Source organism: Danio rerio, chromosome 14 (assembly GCF_049306965.1).
Source record: "Danio rerio strain Tuebingen ecotype United States chromosome 14, GRCz12tu, whole genome shotgun sequence".
NCBI lineage: Eukaryota > Metazoa > Chordata > Actinopteri > Cypriniformes > Danionidae > Danio > Danio rerio.
Window position 1 is genome coordinate 27,735,566 of NC_133189.1, and position 12,377 is coordinate 27,747,942.

General features: G+C 34.7%; 1 protein-coding gene across 15 annotated transcripts in view; it reads left to right on the top strand.

Annotated features, from left to right (window-relative positions):
• enox2 (ecto-NOX disulfide-thiol exchanger 2) overlaps positions 1–12,377 on the top strand; it is a 403,527-nt gene that overhangs the window by 367,888 nt on the left and 23,262 nt on the right. For all 15 annotated transcript variants that reach the window (XR_012389699.1, XR_012389696.1, XR_012389700.1 and 12 more), the window contains 2 exons: positions 461–651; positions 12,157–12,297. Coding sequence is in view for 9 of the 15 variants with exons in the window: in XM_073921806.1 (XP_073777907.1) it covers positions 461–651; positions 12,157–12,297 (332 nt within the window). In the remaining 6 variants the exon portion in view is untranslated. The remainder of the gene's footprint in view (positions 1–460; positions 652–12,156; positions 12,298–12,377) is intronic.

The following is a 12,377-nucleotide window of genomic DNA, read 5'->3' on the forward strand; positions in this document are numbered from 1 at the left end:
AAAAGCTGAATGACAGAACGTCTTGGTGTGAAGAACCCTTTTGCGTCAGTTTTAATTACAGCCATTTGATAACAATGCCCATGGTACATTAAGTCAAGAATTAAGTAATACACTTTCTCTCCATTTAATCCTCTCTAATTAGCCTCTGAAAGCCAAAGGAACGCAGCAGTGGTACTGAGGGTCCTTTCATCTCAGTCCATCAGCCAAATTCTCCAAGCGGCTTTTGAGGAACACTGTTATCCTCTGCCATTCTCCATCTTTCATTTTTACTCTTATGAGGGTGTACCGCCGCCACATCGTGACTTATTACTCTGCACAATACGCCTAATACGCGCCTCTACTTTTTTTGCTCCGTTATTGTTTTTTTACTCGCCCATGTGTCTCTGTCTGCTTATTTCCCTTTTCCTGTCGCCAATGCAATTGTCATTTTTCATATCTCCTCAACCGTCTGCCCTCACAGGGCCGCTGGCTCAGGTGGAGGCTCTGAAAGAGGAGAACGACAGTCTGCGGTGTCAGCTGGATGCCTACAGGAACGAGGTGGAGCTTTTGAAACAGGAGCAGGGTAAAGCGCAGCCCCAGCGCAGCGAGGAGGATGCCACCCGCCAGCAGCAGCTCAGCTTCCTGCAGCAGGCTCTGCAGGGCATGCAGAAGGTATGCAAACAAAAAAAAGTGTTGTTGTCTTGTGTACATTCAAAAATATTTAAACTTGTTCTCTTGTTTTATTATTTTGATATTTCAGTTGACATGAAATGAAAATCCACACTCCTCTTTTGAGAGAATTTTATTCAGTTTTAATATAAATGTTTTGTCCATCCAAAAATCACCTCAAATGTATATTTATTTTTATTTGTTTATTATTATTATTATTATTATTATTATTATTAGTAGTAGTAGTAGTAGTAGTAGTAGTTTTAGTAGCAGTAGCAGTAGTATTAGTAATATTTTATTATCATTATCATTATTATTATTATTATTATTATTATTTAGGTTTGCTATAATTTTCAGAAATATTTATGACTGCCTTACAAATTATGAAAAGACAGAGAGAATAAAGCCTATGGGCTTAAACAAATGTAGCTTCATGCATTGTTTTACTTACATATTTTTCAAAAAACAACAGATTTTATTTTTTATTGAAAAACGAAAGTACTAAACTAAAAAATACTAGAAAGACTACATCAAGATAGGATTCAGAAAGATGATCAAAATTACGGCTGGGTGATAAAATCTGTATTGTTATTTATTGAATGAAAACCATTGTCAATAACGATAAAAAAAGATTTGGTATGTAGTTTTGGTGTGAAGGCTTTAGTTTTATTAAAATGTGGCTGCTGAGCGCTCGCTTTGGATGTAATATCAATAAGCTTAGGGTTTAAGTTTGTCATTTTCAATGGAGATGTGACGCGTGCATTTTCCAGGTACACCTAGTTTAAAAGCATCTGAACTTTTCCAAATATCACAAGTGCACCTGGATTCATGTAAGTAGAACTAACCAATCTGCTTCACACTTCTTGTGGAATATACGCATTTTCCACAACGGTAGACTAATTACCTAAGACAAACACAGCGCACCCAAACACTGCAGTGCCTTTTACTTTCCTCCATAAACTTATAAATACTTACCTCTATAAACCATAAAAGCAATGGTTTGTCCGTTTGTCATCTCCTGAGAAAACAGTTGATAGTCTCCTAGTTACAAGAGACACTATTGAAAATGGTAAAGGAAAGCATGCGCTCGCACTTGTCACTTCAGGTCAGAATAACAACACACGCAAAAATGAGTGGCGTATAGCAGCAGTGAAGAGATTGTAAATAAAAAATCACTTAAGGATGTCGCCCGAGTGGCTATTTGGGTTCTTTTCATGTGCATCCCAGCCACTAGCTCTCCATCTGAAAGATTTTTTTTTAGCGTAGGAGGTAATATAGTCATTCAACTGCACAATTTGTAATGTTACAGTATGTAAATAATGATGGTTAATTCCTTTACTTAAAAGCTCAGTTTTGATTATCATAATTTGTTTTGTTTTTGTTTTGTCAAGTTGAGTTTACTTCAACTTGATTTACTTCATTATTATTATGGACACCTTACAGATGTTGATCTACCTTTACCATTGCACATACTTTGTAACATTTTATTCATCAAATTTTAGAGTCTAACACTTTTTTATTTTATTCTAAAGAGATCAGATATTTTGTTTAGATATTTTTTGTTTTTGACCATTAAAATAGCCTCAGTAATGTTGGTAAAATAAAATAAAGTGTTTTTTAATAAAAAAATTGTAATATTCCAAAATTCATTGTTAAAAGCATATTCAACAATTATCAATATGGAACAAGCCCTAATCAAAACGGCCCTAATCAAAACATAGAGTCCATCAACACCTCCAAGCACTGCTTAGTAAAAGTCCTTTTGTGTGTTCAAATTTTTTATTTTATTTATTTATTTATTTTTTTTGGCATTTTAATTATCAGGTTGTTAAATTTTTAGCTTGCTTTTATTACATATTGCTTGTTTCTGCTTCTTGTGAAGACTTGAGAGATTTCAGAAGATGCATAACAGCGCCCCCTACCATATAATAAATACAAGAATAGGTTGAGAGATAATTCTGCCAAGCATTATGTCAAAATTCTTTTAAAAATTCCATCCGAGGGAAAGAGTTAAACTATCCATTTAGTTTTCACCCTCAGGCCATCCAAGATGTAGGGTGACATTTTGTTCAGTAGAACATTAAAAGAGTTTTTAGCTGATTGTGGTTATAAATGTAGGTGATTCTTATGATGCAAGTCAATGGCTTCTGGCAATTTTAGAGTAAAAAACATATACAGGCAAAACAAAATGAATGCCTGTGGCTCCTGATGAAACAAAGAGGCCTCATGAAGCAAACCGATTGGTCTGTGAAGAAGAAACTGAACATTATTTTCAGCATTATTATCTTTAATCCACAATCTCAGCAAGACATCCTGAGGGCGTTCATGACAATCTGGAGTGCAAGCTTCAAACTTACACGAACTGATGCTGAAAATGACAAATCTCCTGAATAAGAAAATTATTTTTGCAATGTTGAACTTCATGAAGAGCTGCTGGAGGTTTTTGAAAACAAGCTTGTCAGTGATGTGGCACTGTAAAGATCTGTGTCAGTAACCAGAAAGTTGTCATTTTTAAAACCAGCATGTGGTGATCCATGTGCCGTCACTCATCAACTGTGTGTTTACAATCCCACACACCTACTGTTTCCTCACTCTGTGAATACACTGTTGTTATGTGTAAGAGTTTTTATAGCAGTTTAACAGCAGGGAGTCCTGAGCTGAAACACTTGTTTTCTACAGATCATCCAGGTCATCAATCACACACACACTAACAAGGCAATAAACACATGAGGGTTACAGCATATAGAATGGAAATTTAGTTTGCACAAAGTGTGTCCTTTCCCATCCCATCCTTTCATCTCCATTATCAAATGTTATTTCATCTTCTTTTGAGCACCGGGGATATTTTTAGAACAGTCTTATGTTATCATCTTCTTTTCTTCATAGTTATTCACTACTCAGAGTGACCCAGAGTTCTGAGAGTGATTCTAAGTAACATTGTTTTCCTAAACCATAACACAAACTTGGGTTAAATCGTTGAGCCCTCTTTAATGTACCTGTATCTATAAGGAGACCTATTTTCCCAGGAGAATCAGGTTTTATCCTGTATTATTATTTTTTTCAGAACATTCTTCCTTTCTCAACACTAGTAGTCTTTTGTCATGCAAAAAAAGCCTAATCAGTGGTAGCCACTCTTGTCATTGTATATTTTGAATAGCAAAATTACTATTCAATCACATTTCCATATTGATCAAGCTGCAGTTAGCGATGGCGGGACCTATGCCATTTTTGTGTCATTGATAAAGTGCGCAGAGGACGTGAAGTCATACGCAAAAGCAATTTACTACAGTTATATCAAGATACAAATACAGTATTGATCAACATTAGAATATATGTATCGAATCTCAAATAATCGCTAAATCGAAGTGCCTTCAATAAAGCATCTTGGTAACTGGTTTGAATAACCAATATCAAAGACAAATTCTTGAAAACTCTTATATACTTTTCAAATTTACTACACTTTCGTTATGTTTCTGGCTGTTTTCGCCCCATTGACTTCTGTTAAAATGACATCCAGCTGTGGTGGCAGGCCTTTTACAAAGATCTTTTAACTACCTATGGCATTATTTTAATGACAAATGTCAGGAGCACAGAATTATAAGTTGAGATCGCATTTATGCAATACGAGGATGTGAATCTTTTTGCTTGTGAACCGGTTTCCTCTGTTCATACACAAAACTTCTTGCACGCCCTAAAGTATATGCTGCTCAATCACAGGTCACGCGCTCCCAAATAAACACTTGTGATTTACTGCATTTATGTAATGACTATGTCTTTAACATTTAATAATTTTGCTAGTAATATTTGCGTCCTAAAGTAAAGTGAAACAGCTATAAACTCTAGCAAGTCATTGTATCCAGAACCATAAACCTTTATTATAGGTAAAGTATAATTATGGAAACTGTGTTCCTCATAACTGAACTTTGTTTTTGCTGCCCTCACGCATTGCGCAGCCCTGTCAGTCAATCATTCAGTAAGCATGTACGGTTAAAGGGTTAATCAAATAATGCAGCACAACTACAATTACAGAAATGTTTGCTCTGCTATAATTCACATACATTTTATATGTTTTGATGCGATTATAACCCGCTATATAAAAAACAGCAGCAACTTTGAATAAGAAGCTGTAATGTAGACGTGGCAGGGATGAATTTTGGTGGGGCGCCCCACCATGGAAGAATGAATGTTAGTTAGTTAACTTTATTTGTCCCCGTAGAGAAATTTCATTTGCAGCGTACACTCAAAGAGAAATCTGACATTTTACATTTGACACATATATAAATAAATCATATATGGTACCCCTACTCTAAATCAATATGCAGTCTACTAGCCATCAACTGCTACTGAGGGAGGAGGAATTTAAAAACGTATTTACTTAAGTAATTACAACAATCTGATTGTAACAATTGAAAGGTGTTTGATAAAGGATGTCTCTCATCATTGACAATCATAATCACCCAAGAGTAGATAAAAAAACAATCCCCAAAAGCACTTAAGGCTTAATCATTTCCCATAACGTAAATTGTTTATGTATCTTTTCATGTAAAATATCTTACTCTGGACTAGGGCTGTACAATCGATGAAGCAATAATTTTAGCATTGATATCCACACGTCACCAAGATATGCAATGTTGAGTCTGCATTATAGTTGAGCAGGAGCTACAGAATTGTATTCAATCACTGTATTTATACAGAATTGATATGATTTATGCCAAAAAAAAAAATCTTACTTCAAATGTTTGTCTTGTTTCTTGTTCAAATATCTACATTTTAAAGTGAAAATAGCATTATTACACTCACTTTTAGCTTGTTTTAAGGAAAGACTTTTAATTTTGACTCATTTCTTCTGATGGTAAAAACAAAACAAAAAAATGCACTTGCTCTAAGAATTTGTTTGATATTTGGACTGGAAATGATACAAAACAAAGTAAGAAAACCATTCTTTTTCTACTGTGGTTATTAAATTTATTGACCCGAATACTGATAGGCTCCCCAGAAAACCATCTTGTAAAACTGTGTTCATATCACAATATTTACTGCAGAAAAATAAAATATTATGCATATAAAAATAATATGTCATGCAGTCCTACTCTGGACAGAACTAAATAAAAAAAAATAATAACATGCATGCTGTATGATCTCTCTTATTTTGTTCAAATTAATCACATTTTCATCAGTTCTGGTAGTGTTTCACAAATTTTCAAGCAGCACTTTATGTATCCATCCTGAAACATCTGATCACCATATGTCTATCAATAAATGTCTTCATTTGCATCCTGTAATCCCAGCACATACAGATGTCCCACACGTCTTTGACCCTGCCACCTTGGCGTTATTAAGCCATGAAGGAGACTCTTTCTGAAAGGGACGTTTGTCTCACTTTGAAGGTGTGTGCTTCCCGCTAATGAGCCCTAATGGGATTGCACATATTGAACATTGCTGCACCATGAGATGAACTCGCTGCACGAGTCACATGCGAGGCGTACGCTGAACGATTTGTTTGAGTTTAGAAGCTGAAGTGCTCACTGATCTCAATCCAGCCCTTAAAGACGGCATGTTATTCTGTTGCATGAAGTGAGCAGCGCAGGCCATTTCTCACAGTTGAATCAGTCTGAAATGGCATGTGAGGCTGTGGAGATGTTTTCGCTCCTGCTACTCAGAGTGTGTTAAACTCACCCTCCAACTGATTTATTCATGAGGAGCAGGGCATGAAGAAAACAAAAAGGTTACATGAGCGCAGTTTATGTAGCTCCAATCGCTCCTGGCTTTTGAATGTTGAGCAGGATCAGTAATGAGGAATCAGAGCGGTGTTGAGCAGCTCGTGGCGTCTGTTTTATTAGGTTTGTCAACAAATTAGCATGCTTAGAAACTTAGAGCATTTAAGGTGACGCATTGTAAGAAAGATTTTAAGTAATTTGCTTTCACAGTAATACCAGAGTCATTTGTGTTACTTCTGTATGTGTCACAATCACCAGCGATTTAAATCTTGCAGATCGCTGGTAAAAACTCAGGTAAAAACACAGATCGCTAAAGAATTACAAATCTGCCGTTACATGGACCACAGATCCAGTCATGCACCACACACACACCTTTTCCGGTTGTCCGCTGATTGTCAACACATGCAGCTGAAGCTGTTATGAACTGTCATAAACTGATTACAAGAACTATCATCAGTGCTGAGTCTTGTTAAACTGTACTGTAAACATTACGACAGGTTCCCTTTCCCATGTCTTGCCATGTTTGACCCTCGCTTTGTTTTATTGTTTATTCCTATCTGCTGCCTGCCTTTGACCATCCGCCTGTTTAAGACCATGACTCTGGATTGTCCATATACATCTGTTTAGTCCTGTGTTGACCAATGCTTGCCTGACCATTCTCATAATAAATCCTGCATTTGGATCCGCACCAGCGTCCCCCTCACATTACAGAATATTATATAGAACGCTTCCCTAATAACAAATAAATAAATAAATGCAATACAATACAATGCAAAAAAATAATAGTAAAGTTGAAAAAATATGCTTATTTACATGTTCTTAAGGAATCTCTAATTCTACCCAAGGCTGAATATATTTTATTAACTATATACTGTTATAGCAGAAATATTGTGAAATATTTTTACAATGAAATATACCATTTTTAAAACATTTTCATCCATTGATAAGAAATATCATTGAAAAAAATTGTAAAAATATTCCTTGAGCATCAAATTGTACAATGTTAAAAATAGTAATTCCTCGTGTCTTGTAAGGGGAAACCGTAAAGTATTATAATAATAGCAAAACATAACATTTTTAAATAATAACATTTATTTAAATTAGAATTGTATTTCTTTTGTTGTTACTTTTTGATCAGTCAAATGCATTCCCATGTGCGTATTTGTATAATGGCAGTGCTTTTTTATTTTACATTTATTTTATTTTATGCAATTTAATTATTATATATTATTTTATTATTCTTGATTATTTTATTTTGAGTCATTTTATTTATTTGCTGTTTATTTTTTATATTATTTATTTATTGTATGTATTACTTACAGTTGAAGTCAGAATTATTAAATCCCCTGATTTACTAGCCCCACTGTTTTTTTCTTTTCCCTAATTCATGTTTAACAGAGATTTTTTAAACACATTTCTAAACATAATAGTTTTAATAACTCATTTCTATTAACTGATTTATTAGATTTTTGCCATGATGACAGTAAATAATATTTTACGAGATATTTTTCAAGACACTTCTGTACAGGACATTTAAATGATTAACTAGGTTAATTAGATTAGCTAGGCGGGATGGGGTAATTAGGTAAGTTATTGTATAACGATGGTTTGTTCTCTAGACAGTCGAAAAAAATAAGCTTGAAGGGGCTAATAATTTTGAGCTTAAAATGGTTTTTAAAAAATTTAAAACTGCTTTTATTTTAGCCAAAATAAAACAAATAAGACTTTCTCCAGAAGAAAAAAATATTATCAGACATACTGTGAAAATGTCCTTGCTCTGTTAAACATCATTTGGGTAATATTTGAAAAAGTTGCTGAAGTCTTCCTTTCGCACTTGCGATTTTTTAAGGAACTTTTTTGGTTTGGTGCGTCAATCTTGTCAATGCTATTATTCAAAAAAGGTATCACACTGAGGTATCAAACTGTGTCACACTGAGGAAGGCATTGTGCAGAAACGTCTGTGTCTTTTAGTCACCCGTAGAATGTAAGAGAAAGAAAAAAATAAAAACAGTACAAAGCAATTAAAAAAATTTAAAAAAAAATTAAAAGCGGGGCTAATAATTCTGACTTTAACTGTATGTAAAGTTATTTACCCAATTTTCTGTCTAAAAACTATAAAACTAATCACTCATGGTAATAACAATCAGTGTTGGGTATGTTCCTTTTAAAGAGTAATTAGTAACCGTTACTAGTTACTTCTAACAAATAGTAACTGAGTTACTTCATTTTTAAAGGGTAACACTTTATTTTGATGGTACATTTCAGTATTAGTAGACTGTCTGCTACACTCTACTAATACTCAACCTGCACTACAATGTTTGGCAAATGATGGAAATGTACTCTGTCTAGGCCAATAATCACTTTCTCAGTTACACCACGTTCACAGACACACCGATCATCATCACTGGTTAGGTATGTGTCCCGCCCCAGCCTCGAACAAACACACCCACCCCAGAGAAAGAGAGGTCCTATGGCTGAGAGAGACGCTGCTCGCATGAAAACCGGTTCAGTGTCCTCAATTATAGTAATATGTATTTTATTGTCAATAACGGTAACGGCTTTGTAACGGGGGAAACTGCAATTTATTTAATTACTCATTACTGAAAAAAGTATCAACGCTAGTAACGCCGTTTATTTATAGTGCCGTTATTCCCATTACTGATAATAATAATAATAATAATAATAATAATAATAATAGCACACTCCTCAATAAGTCAAACACCTTGACGTATAACACTATATGACACAATGCACAGCAAATTATATCAACACATTTGGTCCTTTCTAGTAAGATTGAGCAGTAATAATACATCACATCCTCTTAATATATGAATCATTCTTATGCTGATAGACACATCCTTTTATTTTCTCATTTACATAGATTCAGTCCGGCAGACACACACACACACTACTGCTGATATTGGCCGTTGGCAGCTCAGAGCTTGGGTGTGTGTGTATCCAGCTTTGGATTTAATCAGTCCCTCACCTGCGCCGCTACAGACATACAAACATCCTCAAGGCACAAAATCTATTTACTCGTCTCCGACTGAAATGCACACCGTCCAAATATTTTCCCTCTCCTTTCTGAATGTCACTGGCACGGCACCTCTGGAGGTCGGGGAACAGCTGTCATATCAGGTGCAGATTGTTGAAACGTCTTTATGAGCTGGAGGTAATCAAATAAAGCCTTATTCAACACAGTCATAACACCTGAGATTGAATTATTTGATAGCAAGCCTAGTGAATAGTCAGCATAAGATGGCATATTTGGCCATTGTATACTGTCTAGGTCAAGGATGTATACAGTACATAATACGTAATGTTATCTATGTGTTAGTGCTCCCATTTAGCTCAGTAGCCGTTGCTCTAAGACGTGTTGTGAAAAAAAAAAGTGTAGGATTTACTTTGCAACAATTTGCACTTAAGAAATTTTACAAATATTTTCACCATTGAGATAAAAGAGCAGCTGCTGTTGCCAGAACTTCACCATGGAAAATATGGCAGTGGATATTGTAGTTGGATTTAAAGGGATGCCTCTGCTGTGTCAATACTGTCAGTCAGTTTAGCCATGTCAGTGTGAGCCTGAATTAGATATAAAATGAAAAGGACACAGCTGAACCTCATGCCTCTTCTCAAATAAAACCTTTTTTATTGCATAACAAATCTGTGATCTCATTTACCCGGATGTATTTTTTCGTAGTCCCCAAACATTGTTTGCTGTAGGCTTTGCTAAGCTTACAATGTGAAAGCCATTGTCTACGTTTGCAATGAACTTTGAGCATATTACTCTCAGAGTTGTTGTTTTTGCTCACACAGCTACATTACACATCAACTAAAGTTTAAAATATGATATCATATTGGACCACTCCTTTAACATTGTTTTAGTTTTTTAAAAAAAAACTGTGTGATACAATGTCAAAGCTCATCACAAATAGCTTTTCTGAAAAATTAGAAAGTATATTATAGTTTATAGAAAATACACATTGTCACATACCCACAACTGATCATAGCACACAAAACATAAATAATGCAACAAACATTAATTTAACGACATAACATTTAGACCAAAGTCATATTGTGGGTTACTGAGGAAGAAAAAAAAATAACAAACAGTTATTTTAACAGAAAACTTCAAATGTTACACATAACACAGGGAATTCTGGGGATGTCAGTTTATAGTTATTCACCATAAATAATAACAAAACTTATAAGCGGTAATGCATTTTTTGTGATTTGACGCAAAGATGATATAATAGATTTATAAATCCATATAAATGTTCATATGTTTTTTTTTTTATCTAAATATTAAAACGTTTTTAAGGATTTAAGATTATGATGACCTTTAAACATAGCAGTCTTGTGAAAAGGTTCATTGTAGTTTATCCACATTTCTCCTTATCAGATACAAGTTTATCCTAGCCAGTTTTGCGAATGTATTTCTTTGCTGTGATTTTCAAAATTAATCTTGGCAATGCCATTAAACATTTTTTTAATTTGATATTCCAAAAACTTGCATAAAAATAGGTGGAAGGAAACAGCTATTTACTACAACCACAGTCTGCCTTTCACTCTATGTATTTTAGTAGTGGCCAACTGGCGATTACAGTATGTACTCACTATAGCCAATGTTGAAGCTAATTTGGAACTTTGTGAGTGTTCATTTTGAATCCTGCTGGCACAAATAGTATCCTGAGCTAGGATGTCAGAGGCAGCAGACCTTGAAAATACATTTCACACTTTTAAGAGCCCTGCAAAAAAAAAAAAAAAAAAAAAACATGGGCTCTGCTTGACTTAAGTTGCTTTAGAAATAATCAGAATGCACTGCAACTTTTGAATGACCAATGTTTTTCTTGGTTAAAATGATAGAGTTATACTGATTCATGCTAATCAATTGCTCGGCTTGGTTGTTAGCGAAACTTTTCATTTAAAAGTAGTTTGAATGTGAGTTTTTGTTAATTAATTAAATGTTAATTCAATAACAAGTGGATGATGCGACCATAAATATTGATCTAAATAAATCTAAAATGTTTTGAGCTTTTCCACTTTCAATGATCGCAGATATAGTTAAAAACAAGATTGAATAGCTTTACTGACTAAACACGTGATCATTATTGGTCATGTTGTAGGAAAGTGCATCTAAACAAGGTATTAGTGTAATTACTAAAATACACTGTAAAAAAAATACTTCTACTTAATTTATGAATATTTTATAGTTAGTTTAATTGAAAAAAACCTAATTATTTATTTTTTTTCAAGTTGATCCAATAGTAAATTTTTTCCAGAATTTTGTACATAATTGCAGTTTCCATCAGCATCCTGAATTTGTTTGCTTTCCCACTCACTCATAAGCCACTTAACACATTTTTGATAATTTACGAGCACTTCTGCTAAAGTCATAAAGTTAAAGTGATGGAATAAGACCCTATTCACACAAACGGGTATTTTTCTAAACCACACTTTTTTTTCTACGCGGTTTCAGTGTTCGTCCATGCGAAAATTGTATTCCATTATTGTAGAATGTGGTTGTGACATGCTAGCGGAAAAATGTGCACAGCCGCCTGCATTTAAAACGATTTCATTGACGCACATTGTAGGACTACACAATGTCATTATATTACATACACAATAGCCTAGGTAGGTCTACATTGACATCCCTGAATGACGTCTGGAAGCAGATACTACTCCTTCTGTGCACAATGATAAACACTGAAGGGGGAAACCATCAGGTACTCTACTTTGATGATGATTAACCTCATGAACATCATTTGCCTTTCGGATGTTATTTCTCTAGCAACTGCTCAAGCTTCGCGAGGATCTGAAACAGAGGGAAATGGAGCTGGAGAAGAACTCAGAGGAAAAACAACAGCTCGAAAGCCAGATCCAGACCCTGAAAGATCGGATTCAAGCTTTTCCCACATCACACGCGCTGCCCGTGAGTAACAGATGTCTGTCTCTCTGTCTGGAGCTCTTCTGTTGTGTCTTTGTTCTTTTAACTCTGTCTGGATTCGGTGT